The sequence below is a fragment of the Marmota monax genome, unplaced genomic scaffold (assembly GCF_021218885.2).
Source record: "Marmota monax isolate L192 unplaced genomic scaffold, Marmota_monax_Labrador192_F-V1.1 WCK01_AAM20220418_F8-fsc00073, whole genome shotgun sequence".
Lineage (NCBI taxonomy): Eukaryota > Metazoa > Chordata > Mammalia > Rodentia > Sciuridae > Marmota > Marmota monax.
Window position 1 is genome coordinate 9,001,535 of NW_026692846.1, and position 20,552 is coordinate 9,022,086.

The 20,552-nt window shown below is 54.4% G+C and overlaps 1 protein-coding gene across 1 annotated transcript in view; it reads right to left on the reverse strand.

The window, feature by feature from the left end:
- Positions 1 to 3,456: 3,456 nt before the first annotated feature.
- Tg (thyroglobulin) overlaps positions 3,457 to 20,552 on the reverse strand; it is a 219,550-nt gene continuing 202,454 nt past the window's right edge. Inside the window, exons 45-48 of the mRNA XM_046449068.2 lie at positions 20,370 to 20,477; positions 6,295 to 6,429; positions 4,654 to 4,844; positions 3,457 to 3,687 (exon numbers count right to left, since the gene is read on the reverse strand). Coding sequence (XP_046305024.1) covers positions 3,572 to 3,687; positions 4,654 to 4,844; positions 6,295 to 6,429; positions 20,370 to 20,477 — 550 coding nt within the window. The 3' untranslated portion in view covers positions 3,457 to 3,571. The remainder of the gene's footprint in view (positions 3,688 to 4,653; positions 4,845 to 6,294; positions 6,430 to 20,369; positions 20,478 to 20,552) is intronic.

The window sequence follows — 20,552 nt, forward strand, 5'->3', positions numbered from 1 at the left end:
GGGGAGGAAACAAAGCTGAGGGAATGGACAGTCAGAAAGGACCAGAAGGAAGAAGGATGAAGGTGGCGTGACGGTGCACACCTGTGATCCCAGGGGCTCAGGAGGCTGAAGTCAGAGGATCGAGGGTTCAAAGCCAGCCTCAGCAAAAGCGAGGCACTAAGCAACCCAGTGAGACCCTGTCTCTACCTGAAATACCAAATAGGGCTGGGATGGGGCTCAGTGGTCCAGTGACCCTGAATTCAATCCCTGGCACTACCCCCGGCCCAAAGGAAGGAGGATGAAGAGGGAAAGAAAGGGGGCAATGCTCCTGGTTTCATGGCGAGCCAGAGACAGTGACAGTGATGAAATAAGAATTAGAATTGCAAGAGTGACCAAAGGAAGGAACACAAGTCACACTCTGACCTCAGCTTTGGAGGGGCAGCAGGGGTGGGTGGCATAAGCAAGTTAGATGCTCATTTTTCTCAGAAGGACCTTTCTTAGAAGGTCTAAGAAGGAAACCCGCAAAAGATGGAGAAGGATTGAGGCTGACAGGGAGACACACTATTCACAGAAACTACAGGCTTATGAGCACTACCTTAAATCTTCTTAGTCTCAAAGGCTTGGGGACAGGAATCCAGGTTTTTGCCAGCCACTCGGGCCAAGGATGGGCTGGGAGGAACTGGCCTGGTCTTGATGGGACCTGAGAGTCTCTCAGCTCTTGGAAGTTCGGCTGCCTTTGTGGGGGTGTGGCGGGGAGGGCTTGCAGAGCCGTCCCTCACTTCCCTTCGAGAAGGTCACTGCCTCTCTGTGTCCTTTCAGGGTGCTTCCAGCTCGGGAGGAAGTGGAAGCGTGATGGGGCTTCTGGCCAATTTCTACATTTCCTTCCTCTCTGGGCCTGACTGGTCCCGAAGGTCACTCTGGATCTCAATGGGAGGAGATGCCCCATTCACTTCCTGACTTTAGAATGACCCTGACCTTGATACTGGGTGCGCTGTGACCTTCCTGACCTTTACAGAGGAAGAAAAGAGCTTATGATGCTTTCAGGGCTGCCCGGAAGTACCCTGCCAAGCCCATCTGGGCTGGGGTAGGCAATCTCCATGACCTGGGGGAATCTCCGTAGGCTGTGAGGAAGGCCACTAGCCGGGGGTTCTGGAGCTCTGACAGGGCTGCCTCTGGGGCCCTGCCCTGCGCTCCCTGCTCATCTTAATGGGACTTGAGTCTTCCCCCCTTGGATGCCTTTGTAACTACATATTGTCTTTTCTGTCTCCAATTTCCAGAGCTGGTCCAGGGCAGGGGCTAAGGTGCCTGGCCTCTGGAGCCCTCTGCTTTCCCATCTCACCTGTCTCAAAACCGCGGTGAACTACGGGGGCTTTGTGAATTGCACTGTGCTGTTCTCTGTTCACACGCATCCGCATCTTTAATCAACAGGCAAATCTGCCAAGTAGGCATTATTATCAAAACAGGATGTTAAATGGGATGCTTTTTAATCTCAGGTTTTGTAGGTCAAGAACAAAATAGCAGATGTCATCCAGCAGTGCCAGAGTGCACGCACCTGTTGGGCTTCCGAGTGGGTGGTCAAAAACCAGCTCCACCAACATGGTCCACCCCCCGAATCCAACCCTATGGAAGAATGTAAACTATGCATTTTCAAGGCTGGTGAGGATGAATTTGGGGGGTTTGCTATTACACTGGAGTGGATTTTTTTTTATTATCAGAAAAACAATAAGCTAGCTATGCCAGAGGTTTGATCTAAGGACAGGATATGACATTCATCCCAAACAGGTATAATGATGTATTAGGTTTCTGTGGCTGCTATAACAAATTACCAGACCTAGATTTAATACAACACATAGTATGGTGCTACAGTTCTGTAGGTGAGAAATCTAAAGTGAATCTCTACTGTGATTAAAATCAGGTGGTTAATGGGACACGTTCCTTTCTGGAGAATCCATTCTCTTGCCTTTTCCAGCCTTAGAAGCTGACCACATTCCTGGGGCCATGGTGCACTCCTTCCATTGTCAAAATCAGCAACATGCGGCCAAGTTCTTCTCCCGCTACTCTGTCTCTGGTCCTCTTCTCTGCCACTCTAATCCACTTTTAATGATTCTTTGGATTATGTTGGATCAATCTGAGTAATTCTGGGTAAGGTAAGCTCAGCTGATTTGCAACTGTAACACCATCTAAAACCTTCTGGGTGTTGGGGTTCATACAGCTCGGCGGGGGGTGCATGATTCTGGCTGCCACAGATGTGGAATGGTGCGAAAAACATAAAATTGCTTCCATCTTATACCTGGCAAGTGCTGGTCACCAGAAAGCTTAACTGAATCCATTCTACAGGTGAGGAAACTCAAGCCCAGGGATAGAAAGGTGTTGTCCTTCCTTGACTATGCACTGACACTCCTAATGCCTGGGCACCAGAACCTGGGGATTATGATCTTACTGGCCTGGTATGTGGCCAGGGCATTAGGGTTTGTAAAAGTTCCCAGGTGAGTCTAATAAAGGCCTAGGATGGAACCACTGGGTCAGAGGGAGCACTGCAGGTCACCCAAACACCTGGCCAAGTGTGGTCCTACACCCAGGTCTGTTGACTTCAAAGCCCCCACCAAGGTATTGGTGAGGATAAGCCTCCTGTGCTATTTCCAGGGGGGGGGGGAAATGTTCCCTTCACCTAGAGTCCTGAGTCAAAATCTGTTCCCCTCAGAATCTAAGGTGTGTATTTAGCACACCCCGAGCCTCCCTGAGCCCCACGCTGCTTACAAATCATCACTGAGTTTGGGCTGAACTCAACTGAAATGATAGGTGTGAGCACATTTCATGATGCACCGGGTAAATGACAGAGACTGATAACTAATTCCACCTGCTCTTACTCTGGGGTGTGTGGAGGGTGCAGGGGAGGAGGAGAGTAGGGTGGGTGAGAGAGTTTTAAACAGAAGATTTGCTTTCACAAGTGAGTCCTTTAGGAAGGTGAATGAGAAAATCAGTTAATCAGTTGCTTATTCAGGACCCGAAAGCTACAGAAGCCCTATTTTCTGCACCTGCTCCCTCTCACAGGAACCAAGTTCTACAGCTGGTTCTACGTCTTGCTGGGTCCATGTTTCTGCTGCTCCCCCATCTCCACCTTCTCTGCCTTGACTCAGAGCTCACTGTTGCTCCTGCTGGAGTTGGTCTCCTACCTACATTCTGAACCTTCCCTAATAAATCTTTCCCACTACTCAGGTGGGACCGCGTCACTTGGGGCCTGCCCTCAATAGGTCCCTGTTTTCTGTGTCACCATCTTCTGTTTGTCTGGCTTTCTCTCCTCCTGGAGGTGCGAGTTCCTTCTTCCCCAGCACTCAGTTCCAGGCCTGGTGCCCACTGGATGCTCCGTACATATTTGTTGAAGCCCAGGAACTGGAATTCAAACACCGGGAGGATCACTAAGCCCCAGTGCAGCGTTTTCCAAGAATTTCCTTGAAATCACAACTCAGGCAGCGATGCTTCACTGCAAATAGACACTTTATTGAAAGCAAGTGGCTTATTCTAGAGAATGAGGGGAATGTGGTGGGCAGACTCGGGTGAGGTTTGCAGGGTGGGTGGGTGTTTCAGGGGCTGGTCACTTGCTGTAGCTCTTAGGGCCTGGCTCTCGGGGCCCCAGGAGGTCTTCTGTCTGCTCAGCTCCCGCTGTCAACTCCTCTTCATCCCCTGTCAGCTGCTCGCCCCTGGCTCCAGCTGAAACAGAAGGGCAGGGCAGATTGATCCCGACCTGATCAGGACCTTCTCCCTTTGACCCAAAGATGCCCCAGCCCCCAATGGGCATTCCCTCCCAATGGCCCGCAGAGGGGCATTTCTGGTGGTTGGGACACCAGATTCATCTCCCAGCTGTAAGGATGTGCTAAGGGTACCATAGTACTTGTCAACCAGAGCCATCTCGCCTTGGAAGGTAAAAGCAGAGTGGATGATCTGAAATGTGCTGGACAAGGTCACTTTTCTGTTTGATGCTTCATTCATTCCTGTCCCTCCCTTCCTGAAGAACTGTCATTTTTAATTTCTGAGCCAAAGTGTCACCTCCCCCGGGGGGGCCTCTGCAGGGGAGGCGAGTCCTCCCTCCTGGGCTCCCACCAGTCCTGGTGCAGCAGCCTTACAGCATGGTGCCAGGAGAGCTAAAGGGCAATGATTGGTTAAGTCATTACCATCCCCACTCTTCTAGAAGATTCTCAGGGGTGTCATGTTTATCTCTATATCCTCATGCCTTCGTTGTGATCCATTCTCTCTCCTTAGTAACTCCACAACAGGAAGAGGTAGAGATGCCTGCTTTTACCCTGGCCAGAACTGCCTCTCTGAGACTTCCCATCCAGCCCTGAGGACTGTGAGGATGAGCTTCGGGGTCTTTCCTTTCTCCCATACCAGTCCTCCTGGTTTCCAGCCAGATGCTGGTCCCTGTCCCACCTCCCCACACCGCTTCTCAGGTCTGGTCCCCCAGTGCCTCTCTTTGGGTCCCTCTCTAGCTTCCCCTTCCAGCCCCATCAGAACAGAAGGCTCTTGGCAAAAGGATTCCCCAGACAACGTGCAGCTCCTGGGAGGGGCCGTGGCATCAGCACCCCGCAGCCCAGGGCATGCAGCCCAGGCCCCGCACAGCCAGCGGCAGGATGGAGCTCAAGCCCCACCCCAGCTCCCACCCACGCTGTGACCCACTACCTGCAGAGGCCTTCAGAGTGCGGATGTACTTGGACCAGAAGGAGCAGTCGGTTTGCTTCAGGCCCTGACGACTGGGGAGCAGGGCGCTGAATTCCTTGTAGCTCTCTCCACCGGCTCCAGGCACAAAGTCGGGCCAGGGGGCTGCGAACTCAGGAGCTCTCCGTGAGAACTCGTGTGGGTAGTTGGGATTTCTGGTAAATGAGAAAGGCCATATCTATCCACGAGGGAAAACTGCCTGCTGTTATCACTTGGGATGGCTTCCTATGTGCCTTTGGTCTTGACACCACGTGTGAACCCACCCAGTCTGGCTCGTGGGCTGTGACCTGCACCAGGCCCTGCAGAGCATTAGGGACAAGGCTTTCTGAGCTTGCCTCGCTCAGACCATTCCTGCAGAAGAGACATGGGCTGGCCTCCCAGTGGCATTACTCAGAACCCAGTGTGCCCTCCTGTCTGTGCGATCAGGAGGCCTCAGTTTCCTTTCTACCATGACACTTTTGGATCTGGACACATGGCCAGTCTCTGTAATGCCCTTGTTTGTCAAGACCTGGGCAGGAGGCTGGGCCCAGAGCCAGGGAGCATGCTTGCTACCGTGCCAACTGCCAATCAACTTCCCCAGGAAAAGGCCATCACATCTGCTGAGACCTGGGCTCCATCCCAGACCCCAGCCAGGCCCTCTCCCAACAGGCCCTGCCTCCAGCCCCCACCATACAAGGTGCTCTTGGGTACTGCGGGCAGTGGCCCAGCCCGGTCCCCTCTCCAGTGAGCCATGCCTCATTCATCTGAATGCTCTACTCATCCTTCCAGGGACAGGGTCAAAGTCACTTCTTTGGGGAAACTTTCCTGCTCAACCTCCATAGCAACTGTGCCAAGCCTTCCTTGGTCCAGCTGTGGGGTGGGCTCCGTCTCACTGTTTCAGGCTGTCAACAGCCCACAGCTGGGCCAGGAGGTTCTTCCTTGTTACCTTTCCAGGGGTCTAGCACAGTTCTAGGGAATCCACACACATGCCGCGAAAGGTGAAGGGAACCAAGCAAACCACCAGGAGGAGGAAGCACGGGCCCCCGGGCCGCAGAGGCATGAGCACAGTGAGCCCTAGGCTGGACCAGAGGCAGCTGGGAGGAAGGGCCAGGGGCAGACCAGCAGGGCCCAGAGTCACTGCAGCTGAGATCCTAAGGCCCCGGCACCCAGCCCCGGCCTCCCCAGGAGCAGAGTGGCTCTCCTCCCAGTGATCTGGCCCCCAGAGGGACATGGGGTAACATCTGAGACATTTTGATCTCATGAGCAGGAGGGTGTGTGTCACCAGCATCTCGTGGGTAGAGGCCAGGGATGCAGTCAATGCCTCCTGGGTGACTAGTGCTGAGGGTGAGGAGTGCTGAGACTGGGAAGCCCCGATCTAGAGCCATCAAATGTGACTGAACAAGAGAGGGCTATAACTGCAGCTTTCTTCATGAAGATCAATCTATGCAAAGGTAGTCTGGAGAGGGGACTCTAGAGAGGGGACCAAGGCAGGAAGAGCAGTGGCCAGCAATCCCTGTCCAGGGAGAAGAGGGTGGATCCACCGATGCCAAAGGTGGCCTCCATGTGAACATGGATAAGGGGGTGCGGGAGATCATGAGGGTAGGGTTCAGGACGAGGTCCACTCACCCAGATCTGATGAAGTTGGAAACGTACTGCATGACCTTCAGCGACAGGCTTTTCTCCTCCAGGGAAAACTGCCCCTGGTGGCCTGGGTAGAAGGGAAGGCCAAAGGCGTGCTGCACATCCACCAGCAACTCCAGGCTAAGCACACAGGGAAGGAAGAAGCGAGCATTCAGGGGGTGCGAGACCCTGGGGAAACCAGATGAGCCAAAACCAACATTCCTCCCCGACAAGCACCTTTCCACTCTTTGCATGTTTAGGATTCCTGCTCGGAGCTCAGCCTAGCTGAGATCTGGCTGGGCCCTTAGTCCATGGCCCCTCGGGACAGATGCTGACTCTGGTGCTCCTGGGGCTCACCAGTGCTGAGGAACAATGCCTGTGAGCACCTCCCCAAGAGAATGTCCACTTGACCGTGTGCCAACCATGACACTTTGTTATCATTGCATATTTACTCCTCCAGTCACTGATCAAAGTAATGAAAACAACCTGAGCTTTGAGCCCCTGGTCTGTCCTAGCTCTTCCTGTATAACTCAGGAGCTTGCAACCCTTCGAGGTTGGCATTCATCCATGCAGCCCACTCTAGCACCCAGTATGTGGTAGTTACTCAATAAACATATGTCACTGAACTGGATCTCTAGTGAGCAGCTGGCAGACGAGGGGAGAAGATCTGGAAGCCAGTTCAGAGTTTGCATGGCTGAGTCGGGGTGACACAGGGAATCCTGTGTACTTAGGTCTGAGTTGTGAATCTGGGAGGTTGTGAAAGAGGGAAATCTGGGAGGGATTTGCAGTTTCATGGTAAAGAACTTGGCTTTGCTCCAAGACAGGTCTGGCCTTGTCCTTGGGCTCTGGTAGTAAAAGGCTTTGTTGATGGGTGCTTTGTTGAGGGGAGAGGCTGACTGCACTGGATCCTAGGGGGTATGTGGCCATACAGCACAGTCTTGGGTTGGGTATGGCCAAGCCAGAAACACCATGTATGTGATTTCTGGTGAGGCTTGTATCAGTGTTGCTCAGCCTGTGACAGATGGCCACTTGGGCAACCAATCAATCATAATGATGCCCCAATAAAAAATCCAAACACCCGACTTGGTGGAGCCATCCTGGATGGCAATGCTCATGTATGCTGTCACACGTGGGTGCAGAGAGAGGAGCACATGCAGAGAGAGGATCACTATCATGGGTACTGCCACTTGCAGAGAACTTTGTCAACCCTTCCTGTGAGTTACTGAACCCTAGGGTGGTCTCAGTTCCTTCCCCCACCTCCACTCCTGCCCTTAAGGAGAGGACCCTCTCTGCCAAGGCTCATGTGGTCACCGCAGCTCCCATGGTACAGGTGACAGGCAGATGGGCCTCTGGACAGCGGTGCTGGGTAAGGGCTGGGGCAGGGTGGGTATCCCTTTACTTAGACAAAGGGATCCGTGTGGAGGAAGGTCACATGAGCTGGAGTCCGCTGCTTTCTGAGGCCAGCTTGGCCCTAGCTGTGACTCAGTATGACTCACTGTGATGGCCAGGAGGCTGGGAAAGGGGTCCCTAGCCCAGGGCTTTGAAGGGGAGCCTTTCCTGTTGTCCCTGCTGCTCAGCCTGGGGCCCCAGTGACTGCACAGGTCCAGAGCCCTTCCTTAACAGCAGGGCCTGGCGCTAGGCTGCTGGCTTGGCTGGGCTCCTGTGGGCTCGAGCCAGTCCCCCACCACCACTGTGAGCACCGTGAGTGACAGGTGCCTGGCCCAGGGCACAGGACGACATGAACAGACTCAGCTGACTCCGCCCTGGGACTCGCTGCCGGCGTCACTCTGTAAGAGGCCTTGACGTCTCTGTGACTCAGTCTCCTCACCAGGTCAGAGGAGCTGCTGCACATGGCTGCTGGTGGCGCAGCGGGGTTTTCACAGGTCCGTCACTCTCAGGGCCGTGGTCACTGCGCCTCGGCCCTGGGCCCCAGTCTGGAAGGCAGCTGTGAAGGGACCAAGTCCCTAAGATGTACAGAACGAGGCACAGACACATGCTGTGGCGTCTCTGCAATTTCTTCAGGTGGCAAACATCAAGGACACTGAAGCTCTTAGAGGGCAGCCGGAAACAGCAAACGTCCCAGAAATTTGCAGGCTCCTGGGACCCAAGGCTACCAGCTTTACTTGGTGTCTGTTTTATCAATTTGTTTTTAGTTAATTTACTTTATTATATATTGACATACCTGCAGATAGGAGTGGCGCTGTGGCTTGGTGAGCGGTGCTGGGGTGGGCCCAGGGGCTCACACACGGCACAGGTGCCCCACCACAGAGCCACGCCCCAGCCCTGCTGGGGTCCTTGAGCCCAATGTGAATGGTTGGCTAAGATATCAACTATTCAACTTTTTGAACTTGTTGTGATAAGAGCATTAGAAATTGACTCAGTGATATTTTGAAATTATTAGCTATCTTTAGCACACTACACAATGGATCTCAAAAATCAAAAATAGAAAAAAGAAACCTCAACAATCAGACTTCTCTCTCCTCTCCTGTCTACTGGAAGTTTCTTGCCTTGACCGTCCCCTCCCATTCCCACTGCCTGGCCTCTGGGATTCGGCATTCTCCGTGTCTGCTGAGAGCCACCATCTCCTGAGCGCTCAGGATGGACAGGCTCCATGCTGGGCCCCTGACCCTCAAGTCTGCCAACCTCCACAGCAGCTGGAGAGCTCAATGCTGCACCCACACTCTTTCCAGGCAACAGCCCAGGGCTCCGAAAGATAAAGTGACGTGACGTGGAGAGCCAGGGTTCAACCCGGAACCTACTTGGTCCCAGCTCCACGCTGTTGGTCTGCCCAAGGGAGAACCCTATAGGTCAGCATGGACCACCCCTCCTTTCCCCTCTTCCTGGCTGTACTCGGCTCACAGGGAGGAGGGCAGAGCGGCAGCTCCCCCAGAGGCCCTTCTAGAACAGAGGCCAGAGGCTGCACTCCTCCTGGGGGATGGTGGGGGGATTTTTGCTGCTCCTTAGGTTTACAGCAGGTTTGGATGGCTTGGGGGGAAGGTGAAGGTCCCCATTGCGAAGCCCGTTCACAGCACTAGGGGCCCGGCCTCCTCCGTCGCCCTCACACCGTAGGCCCCTCTCTCCCACACCTCCTCTGCCTCCCACTGCTCCCTTCAAGGACTCAGGCACTAGACAGGGCCTACAGGGATCATCTGTCCTCTCAAGGCCCTGACCCTTTGCCAGACCTGCAGAGTCCCTTCGCCCTATGAGGCAACATGTCAACTTGACAAGGTACCAGGGCTCAGGACGTGGACATCTTGAGGACAGTATTCTGCCTGCCACCGCAGCCTGCTCTACTGTTTCTTCCAAAGAACACTGTGTGCCAAGTGGCCTGGTGAGCAGGCATAGCCCTGAGACGGGAGCCCGGCCTCCTTTACTCCCAGCACGGTCCCTTAATATCTGCACAGTCCTGAACAACAAAGGTAGTCTGGAAAGGGGACTCTAGAGAGGGGACCAAGGCAGGAAGAGCAGTGGCCAGCAATCCCTGGGCCGCATCTGAGAAGTGGTGACGCCATCAGGCTCACCTGAGGCCTTGACGAAGGCTGGGCAGCAACACATTTCCAGCCATCGGCAATTTCTGGCCCACAGACCCATTCCCTGTCCCTTCCCAAGACAGGACTGGAAGGTCAACAGTGAGGGCCACTTCCCGGGGTCCACCACAGGGCTGTAGACGTGATGCCATGCCTGAGGCTCCCCCTCAGTCCTCAGGAAGCTGAGCACGCGCACCCTCTTTCAGAGAGGCTCCTGACCGCTGTCACATTCTCGAGAAAGTCTGTGCCTATGGTGTGCTGGGGAGGGGTCAGCAGCTGGCTACCGCAGCAGTAGCATTTTCCGATTTCCATGGTGTAAATACTGCAGCCATGGTCAATTTCAAACCCCTAAAGTGACTTCATTGAACCAGAGTGGGACAGAGATGATCCCAGCTGGGCCTTGGGCACTGGCGCTAGCTGGCTCGGACCCACATTGCCTGTGACCTCAAAGGGTTGGGGAACAGTGCTTCTGGGGGAGGGCTGGCCCTCCAGCCCCCAGGCAGTCTGATGTGTGAGCCCGCTGTGGGTGAGGACTTGTGTTTCTTCCTTAGCTGGGCTGGCCTCCATTAGGATCCTGGAGCTATTTGAAGCTGTTGAAGGCAGACGTCTGGAGGAGGGACTCCAAGTGGGAGGCATGGAGGAGGGAACACAGGATCAGAGGCCAACCTGTGAGAGTCCCAAGGCCCTCTGGAGGAGGAAGAGGGGTCTGGAGTCAGTGTCTGCAGAGGAGACCCAGCAGGTGCCTGACGTGGTAAGGGAGAAGCCCCTGAGCCGAGGGTGGGCAGCATGTGCTGTGGGCTTGGCTTCTACACACTCTGCTCAGTTGCTGCTGAATCATATGCCCGGGCCAGGGACGGCTGGACAGGCATGCGGTCAGCCTGGTGATATTTAGCTTCCAGATGCTGTTTACTGCAGTTAGAATTAAGGAGTCAAGATGTTCCCTGCTCTGACAACTACCTATGCTATGTGGAGGCCACAGCTGCTTCTTCTCATTGTCACGGAGCAGCAGATGTGGGCTAGAGAGCTCCCTGCCCAGATGACAAGATCAGCTCAAACCCCACTTCCACCATGGGCTCTCTGCACCCTGGTTTTCCTACCAGAAGTGGGTCTGACCATCCCTGCTCAGATTCCCACAGGGTATCCCTCGATGCTCGGGGTGGAAGGAAATCCCTCAGAAAACTGGAAATTGCTACCCAAGTGGGAGTTAATGCTGGTGAAGTTACATTTAGCCAGAGTTTGGGAAGAACCAACCAGCCACACAGCCCTGGGCACAGTTTTGTGTGAGTGTGTGTGTGTGTGTGAGAGTGTGTGTGTGTGTGTGTGTGTGTGTGTTGTTCTAGTTCCAGGGCACGCATACTGTTCACTGAGGACTGTGGCAGGTGAGATGTGGATGTCAGGGTTGAAACCCTCCCTGCCCACAGTGGCCAAATGTGCACTGTGTCCTGCTGATGAATGCTGGGCGTGGGAAGGTGAGCAGGGTGGCCCCTACCTCAAAGAACTCAGGTGGTGAACAGGAAATGCAGGTGAGCCAAAGGTTTCAAACATAAATACATCATGCATGAAAGACAAGTCCTGTCAGGTGACAGAACCACTTACAAAACACCGTAAGAGGGGAGATAAAAGATACCACTCTTTTCAGGCAAGGAAGTAGACAGGAGCTTTGCACAGTTAGAGGGGCTATGCGCATGCTCCTTGGTAAGGAGTGGTGTCAGCGGGTAGAAGAAGTGAGCACAGAATGTCGGGCGGTGTCGGTGCAGTTGGCATCACTGGGTGGCTCCATGCTTTGCATGGAGGATGGGTGGAGCGTGAGGGTGGCCAGGTGATTAATTCCCAGGACTCTGGTCTGGGAATTCTGCAGATGACTATGTTATACAGAGAAGTGAAATTGGAATTTCTCCTGATATGGAAAATTCAAAGTGTGGGGCCACTAAATGACAGGCTTGCTGAGCTCCTGAAGGCTCCAGGTTGTGAAAGGCCAGAAGAATTGGACATCACATCCTAAAGGGGCTGGTGACACTGGTGGTCTCTCAGCCAGTGATTGGAAGTCATGTGTCTTTTACAATAATTACTGGAGTAAGGTGGGAAAAAGGCCAAGCTGAGAAAAAGTAGTGGCCGCCATTGTCCAGGAGACAGAGCCCTGGTTCTTTTTACACAATTCCCCTGACCTCACATTGTTCTTGTCCTCTGCTTTGCTGGTGCTACTGGGGACAGGGAGGGGACTGAGCCTTACTCCTAGCATCTCAGAAGCCACCTGCATTTCAGAGCTTCTCTGTTGCGCAAGTTCCTGACTGAGTTCCACTTTCCACATCAGGAGCCATAACCCACACCATGTTTGGGCTCATCAGGAAGCACATGACCGAGGTGGTGTCCCTGGGAAGTGGCCTCCGCCGGAAGGAGGGCTGAGCCTGGGCTCATGTCCAGCTGAGAGAAATCTTTCTTGACAGAAGGAACACGAGGTTTTGCATGACAGAAGTTCTTGACTGTTCTGTTGAGGATGGAGGGAGAGAGGCGCTTGTGCTGGGAGGGACCCAGGGCCCGCCAGTCCTCCGTCTGGCTGGCACAGCGCCTGCGGGTGCAGGGACTTCTGTCCAGGTTGCTCCATTGGCAAGAGGAACTCCACTGACCTCACTCCCTCCTTATATCAGGCCCACGTCTCCAAAAACCATCCTCCCAAGAAAACTAGGGGATGGGGATGAGAATCCTGCTCCCGGGCTTCTTCTCCACGTTTTTAGAAGTTGAGGAATTGCTAAGTCACTTAGGAACAAGGGACCACAAAAGGGCAAATCTAATGAGTTTAGATGCTGCCTATGAATCAATCAGGAAGTAATTACATACTTCACAAATGGCTGTTTTGCAAAAGGATTTGTTATGCAATCCTTTAAAAATGAACTCCTGGGTTTACTTTAAATAACGTAGTCCTATCCACATCTCTAACATCTTTTTGATTATTTCACATCATATTCATATAGAATACTAACTCTTCCTGCTAGGATCTACAAACTCCCATTGAACCACAAGACCCTGTCTTCCCCATATCTCCCACACTCTCCTGGTCTTCTTTATCCATAAACATACTGGGCCATTTTCCACTCAGGGTGTTGGTATTTGACGATTCTTCTTTTAGGATGACTCACTGTTCATTTCTATGCTAGGACCAAACCTTTTCACATCACAGTTCCCAGTTCAAACACCACCTTTCAGAAGGTTCTGCTGACTGGAGCACCCTAGTGAGACTCCTTCCCAGTGCTGTTATTTGAACTTAGTCTGCTGATCCATGTGAGCTGAACATCTTTGCACCCTATTCCCACCTGCCCATCAGCCCTACTCCACGGTACAGTCTCTGGCTGGCAGCCCTCGCTGTGTGGCTGATCTAGCGCCAGGATTTGGAGGAGAGTTTGTGGCAGAAAAGGCATCAGCAGGTACTGGTTGAATCAAGATTGAAAAGGAGCCAGGTTCAGTGGCGCATGCCTGTTATCCCAGCAGCTGGGGAGGCGGAGACAGGAGGATCACAAGTTCAAAGTCAGCCTCAGCAACAGCAAAGCACTAAGTGACTCAGTGAGACCCTGTCTCTAAATAAAATACAGAATAGGGCTGGAGATGTGGCTCAGTGGTCGAGTGCCCCTGAGTTCAATCCCCCGTACCAAAAAAAAAGAAAAAAAAAGATTGAAGAGGAAGCTCAAAGCAAGCCCTAATACGCCACCAGGCCGGAGTGGTCAGTTTTGGAAAATGATTGTTTGGCCTGTTCTGAGAAGTAAGCTTGTCAATCACCCAGGATGGAGCCAGGCCTGTGGACCCAACTCAAGAATTCAGTCCCCCAATATTTTCCTTGGCTTGTTAATTCCAGGAGACCCATTAAACTGTCTGAAAAGATGATATGTGGATCTGGAAGAGTCAAGGCCCCTGGAATCCACCAAAGTCTCCAGGACGCACATGCAGAGCTGCACAAAACACCTCAAGTCGAGGATTTACAGCTTTGTTTTCCAAAGTTGGGACAAGGTACAAAGGAGGAGCATTGCTGCTGCTTTAGTCTTTCTTACTTACTCATTTTCCTATCAGTGGTAGTTTTTCCTAAAAGGAAAATAACCTTAGCTGCCAAACGTCGAATGTCTACGAGGTGCCAGGTCTAACAGCCACACCCCCAGTATCCAGGCTGTGAAGAAGAGGCACCGACGCCCGACTCACGAGGTAGGGGAACTTGCTCAGATGCAAAGAGCAATAACAGTTCAGACAGGATCAGGTCCAAACCCTAGTTAATTCAACCCTCAGGTCAATAGCTTTGGTAACCAGAGGCTGCCAGACATGCACACACACACACGCACACCCATGCACACATATTTCTTTCATATATATATATATATATATATATATATAGAGAGAGAGAGAGAGAGAGAGAGAGAGCGAGAGAGAGAGAGTTTATGAACATTTGTTTATTTATATGTGGTGCTGAGAATCGAACCCAGTGCCTCACACACATGCAAGGCAAGCACTCCACCACTGAGCTACAATCCCAGCCCAATGCATGAGTATTTCTACTGCACACATAAAGCCTTGGGCTGAGCATTGTCCAGGTCCATCCCCTGGACCTTCCCAGCAGTTCTATGGAACAGGTGTTATTACTCCAACAAGGTATAACTGAGGAGGCTCAGAGAGGTTAGGTGACTGGCCCCAGGTCACACAATTATTAAGTGGACTGGGCCACGGCGGGCCCTCAGCAGGGCTCTGGTTGAAATGGGTGCCACTGAAAAAATGGAAGAGAACACAGGTGACAGGAAATGAGTCCAGGGGCCACTTACTAGCTCTGGGACTGGGCTATAACCCCATCACCTCCCTGGGCTTTTGTTCATCTTTAGAAGCAAGGAGTGAGTTGAGACACTTGCATCCTGTGATCATTTGAATCTGAAACTTGGATGTTCCCTTCACGCTGTGGGGTTCAGGGTCTTTGCCCCCCACCCCAGCCTCATGCCTAGTCTTTCCTCGAGGCGGCCGGCTGGCCCCGTTACAGGGATGAAAATCTCACCCCTGATCCAGGGGCAATTAGAGACCTGCAGTTATGCTGCAGCCATTAGGGACAGTCTGTAGGAAAGCAAGGACCCACTGTGTGTGTCTGCCAGCCGTTGCCAGGAAAGCTAATGTATGCAGCAGACACGGAGGCTCGGGACAGATGGCCCCGTGCAGCACACTCAGATATTTTAAGTGTGTAGATTTGAGCCAGAAATAAATTGAGAGGTGTGACAGCTCCAGGGCAGGGGAGGGGAGAGGGAGGGAGAGAGGGAGGGAGAGAGGGAGAGGGAGAGGGAGAGGGAGGGGGAGAGGGAGGGGGAGAGGGAGGGAGAGAGGGAGGGGGAGAGGGAGGGGGAGAGGGAGAGGGAGAGGAAGAGGGAGAGGAAGAGGGGGGAGAGGGAGGGGAGAGGGAGAGGAGAGGGAGAGGGAGGGGGAGGGGGAGAGGGAGAGAGAGAGGGAGGGGGAGGGGGAGAGGGAGAGAGAGACAGAGAGAAAGAGAGAGGGTGGAGAGGAGGGAAGGAGAGGGAAAGAGTCGTTCAGAGAGAGGGAGAAGGAGAGAGAAAGGGAGAGGGAGGGGGGAGAGAGAGAGAGAGGAGAGGAGGGAAAGAGAGGGGAATAGAGGGAAGGAGAGGGACGGAGAGAGGCCTTGGAGAAGGGCTAACTGGCCAGCACTCAGCTCTTGCTGCCACCTGCTCACAGATAGTGCCTTCCTGTGCCCATCCCATGGGCAGCAGAGAAGCCCATGCTGCGATGTGGCGGGAGGGAAGTTTTGCACAGGAGTCACTGGGGACACGTTCTGACGGCCGGGATGGCAGGTGCTCCTAGTGCCCATGGAGTGCCAGGCCCTGTTCTGTTCTCAGAGTGCTGGTCATAATCCCTCGGGGGCAGGTCCTGTCATTGTGCCCATTGTTCAGATAAAAAACTGAGTCACCAAGGGCTGTGTGACTTGCTGATAAGGGTCAAGGGCACGTTCCTCACCCAATGCAGTGATACCAGAGTCCCTGCCTTTCGAGGACACCAGTTTTCTTAACACGTGTGTCAACATCTCAGATGATGCAGTGGCCCTGAGAGTGTCTCCTGTGGCAGAACGTGAGCCACAGGTGCCCTTGAGGCGACCGAGCCCAGTGGCCTTCACACCTTCCCCCACAGAGTGGCCTGGGATGGTCACTGAAGCTGGGTCTGCAAGATGAGGGAGGGGCCGGGAGGTGCCGAGCCCACCCTGATCTCCACCTCAAGGGTCCTTGTGGGGTCCCTGCTCCAACAAAGACAGTCTCAGGACTTCATCTCTCACCAAGGAGTCTAAAGCCTAGAGTGTTGAGGACCCTTTCCCACCTGTCAGTGAGGTGGCTGGGCCAGCGTCTGTCCTGTGTACAACCTCTGAGCACCCACCAGTCCCCATCTGTGCCTGGAGGTCAGGGCTCTGAGAAGCAGAGAGCCGTGCACACTCGTGAGGCAGCTGTGGGGATGGTGCGTGGATGCGGCTGCCCTTGGGAGGGTCCTGGAGCAGTGCAGGGACCCGGCAGCCCCAACCCTGGAAGGGCAGGAGAGGCCACCCAGCAGCAGAGAAGCCCAGACCAGCCGCGGGAGACAGGTGCGGTTTATTCTGCTTAGGACTCTCCTCTCGGAACCCCAGTCCCCGGCCCAGCCACACCACCCAGGCCCTCGCCCTCGGAGCCCCTGTCCCAGCTGTTATCCTACAGAGGAGCAGGTGTCGTGTAGGAACCCTGTCCTCTCCAAAGGACACGTTGGAGCCCTAAGCCCCAGAACCTAGAGCGAGGGTCTTTCTCCATAGAGGTAACTGAGTTGAATGAGGTCACTGTGCTGGGCCCTGATCCAGCCACTGATGTCCCTGTGAAAGGGGAAATTTGGACCCAGAGACAGACGCACCCAAAGGAAGACATGGTGAGGATGCGCAGGAAGAAGCCTGCCATCTACGAGGCTTGGGGGCCACAGCAGCCAGAGAGGGGCCTGGGAGCATCTGTGGAGCCCTGTGGCACTGTGGTCCTGCCTACCTTGGTCTCTGACCTCTGGCCTCCAGCGCCTGCCTGAGACATGCATCTGGGTTGTTCTGGGCCCTGTTTTGTGGGCCCCCATGGCGCTGCCTGGGAACCTGCTCCGGGGGGCCGGGCACCACCGTTCCGGCTGGAACCTGAGGGCTCCCATTTGTCTTGCTTGATTCCTGCTGTCACGTGCTGATGTATTCCTTGTTCTTTTCCACTGCCAAGTTTGGGGCCAGGGCCCCAGGGGTGCAGGCCTCTGAGGAGCCGAGCTGGCTGCAGCAGGGCTTCCCCGCTGCTGTCCCCTGGGCCCTAAGCGTGAGGCAGACACACCCACGGGAGTGCAGTGCAGCCGGCCAGTGGATGTGCCCTGGCCTGGGACTGCTGAGGCTCACTCCAGGATCCAGTGTCCCCAAGTGAGTGGCCTCCAGATGTGGGTGGCTGCTGCCCCTGGAATACCAGGGCTCCTTCCTCTCCACCCTAGCATGTAGCTGACGTCCCTGTCCCTCCTCTGCACGCCTCTCCCCAGAGCCGTGGCTGCCACGCAGCTCCCTTCCCATGACTGGAGCGGTTGTTGGGACCTAGGAGTTGGGTCAGGCTGGGGTTATGAGGACTCTCAGCGGGGACCATGGGTGTTAGTGGGAAGGGTCCCCAGGCTCAGAGAAGTGACGGCAGCATGCTGCTCTATCCAACCAGCTGTGGTCCTCGGGGACAATGGTGACTCCCCTGGACTTCAGGGCCTCTGCCATGGCCTGAATGCTTGTGTCCCCGCAAGACCAACCCTGCTGAGTTGGTGTTAAGCTGTAGAGCCTTGGGAGGTGACCAGTCCACAGGGTGGAGGTCCTGTAGATGGGAACGGCGTCTTTATAAGAGGCCCCAGGAGCCTGGCTGTCCTTCCAGCATGTGAAGACGTGACGAGAGGCGTCCATGAGGCTGGAGGAGCCCTCGCCAGGTGCCACTGCTTTCGCCAGCTCCTGAGCTTGGACTTGCAGCCTGCAGGAACTGGGCAATAAACCCTGTGGCTCCTAAACTGTCCAGCCCAAGGTGTGTCATCACGGCAGCCTAAAGAGCCATAGTTACTGTCCCTCTGTAAAACGCGGACAGTCACATCAACCCTGCCAGCGCACAAGACGCTGGGCATCTTGTGTTGTGCTGTAAAGGCCGAGTCTTCTATTCAGGGAACCATGCAACCCTGGTGCCTGGAGAGGCTAGAAAGCCTGAGCACTGTGAGGGGCCCCCTGGATGCTGTGACAAATGACCATACACCTAGGCTGAAAGCCACAGCAAGCATCCTCTCAGAGACCTGGGGCCCGAAGTCCACTATCAGCTTCCTCAGTCAAGATGGGGGAATGGGCCAATGCTTCAGGGAGGGCCCATGCCTTCCCTCCCAGCTCTGGGGGCTGCCCGCACTCTTTGGCTTGCTGCTTCTGTGGCTCGTGGCCCTCTCCTCCTCTAGTCCAGTGAGGCTCCCTCTGCCTCTCTCACCAGGTCCTAGTGACTGTGTGCAGGGCCAGCCCGCCCAGTGACCCAGCATGGCTTCCTCACATCAGGGTTTTAACCACACCTGCCGGGACCCTCGTCTCCTGCATGGCAGCCCCCTTATCCTCAGAGACAAGTTCCAAGATCCAATAAAACAAACAAACAAACAAACAAGAACAGAGGCTTAGAGAGGTTTCTGGAACGCTGCACGTCACTGAGCCAAGACCGGGCCTCTGTCCTGCCCTCCTTCCCAGCCTCCCTGAGATCATTGCCTGCACGGCAGCCCCCTTATCCTCAGAGACAAGTTCCAAGACCCAAGAGGATGCCTCAAACCTCAGGCAGGTGGCACCGAGCCCTGCATATACTATGGTTTTTCCTATACGTATTGATGATAAGGTTTAATTTATGAATTATGCACAGAAAGAGACTGTAACCACGACCTGGCATAGAGCCATGGTGACAACATACTGCGTAGGAATCCCAGCAGCGGGTCCTGCCTGCTAAGCGTCTTGCTGTACTGGGCTCACCCTTCTTCTAGAGAAGGTGTGAGACTATGCAATGCCCATGGGACAAGACGGAGGAAGGATGAGGGAGGTGTCAGGACCCAGGCTGGGGCTTCTGCTGACCTGCTGACAGAACATCAGAAGGGTGACATTTTGTCCTGGGTATCACAGAGCCGTGACATGCCAACTGACTGTGGAACTGAAGCCCAGAAGCTCTGCTGGGAACACGGGGACAGCTGTAGGCTATTGCAGGCTGCAGGGATCAGGCCATTATTCAGCCTACCACAGGGACATGGCTCATTGTCATGTTTATGAGGCTGCCCTCTGTCCTTGCAAAACAGTCCCCGGTACAGACCTGTGAGCTAGAGAATCATTTCCCAGAGATGGTTAGTGCTGACTCTGAGGGGCATATTTTCAGCTCCATTCACAAGGAGAGAGAACAGATCAGAGACACAGGCGCTGGCTGAGATGGCACAGCTGGTGAGTGTGGGCTGGACTGCCCTTCTGGAGCTGGCGCCCCCATCCCAGCTCCTGTTGCCCAGGTGTGATGGCTGCAGTCCCTGACCCCAGGTGGCAGCCTTGCCTTTGCTCTTACTTAGAACCAGGCAGCACGGCTCCTGCATCTTTTGGACACCTGTTCCCAGACAGTGTCCCTGGGGTGCTCCCAGAGGCTGACATGGGGTAGCGCCGCTTAGAGAAGCACAGTTTCGGGAAGCACCCCGTGGGAAGTGGCTCATCGGACCTGGCATGATGTGGAGGCCACTGTCCTGCCAGGAAGGGTCCCCTGGTTTTTCCATGTGGGCAAGAGGCTATGGGCTGAAGGCACTCGAGTAGAACAGGTGTCACAGTGCTCCTGCAGAGCCAGGGATCTCCATGTCCCCAGGCCCTCCTCACCATGCTCCCTGACTCTGTGGTCATGGCCAAGTCCATGCCTGGCCACGCCGAGCCTGCGCGTCCTTGGCTCAGCTTCTGGAGGTGCGAGGAGCAAGCCTCCCCCTTGCTCAATGTCCCCTGCTTCTGGAAGCTCCCCACTGTCTCTCCTGGGCCTCGGGCCCCTTTCTCCTGGACCTCTCATTTCTCTCCCTATTTTGATGATTTTTTTTTTTTGCATCTGGGACATCCATCATGAGGTCTTGGACTATTCTGGGAAAATGATATATAAACTGGGGGGAAAGAAACCTTTCCTTTGGTTGGAATAAAGCCCCTGTGTGCTCTGGAGGTCATTTCCTTCGGCTAAGCGCTCAGTTCCTAGAGGAATGAGGTGGACGTATGGCAGTAGTGTCCACACAAAGCTCCTCCCCAGGCCGGGTCACCAGTGAACAACTAGTGCCACAGTTCCAAAGTGCGTCCCCTTCACAAAGCTTTCTCTTACTGCAGTGACACACAGTGGCTATTACTGTCATCCCATGTTTAATACAAAACAACAACAACAACAAAAAAACAAACAAACAAGAACAGAGGCTTAGAGAGGTTTCTGGAACGCTGCACACCACGGAGCCAAGACCTGGGCCTCTGTCCAGCCCTCCTGCCCAGCCTCCCTGCAGATCACTGCCTGCACCCCTGGGCCCCCTTACCTGCCACGGCCGTAGCTTTCAGGGGCATGGTACATGAAGACGTTCCCTCGGGCCCGCCTTGCCCAGAGCCTGGCCATGTCGATCGTGGGACAGGTGATGAAGTAGTCTCTGTGGGCAAGGACAGAGAAGGGAGTCTGGTGACACATAGCTCCATGGACGGCTGGGCCAGGCCAGACCTTCTCC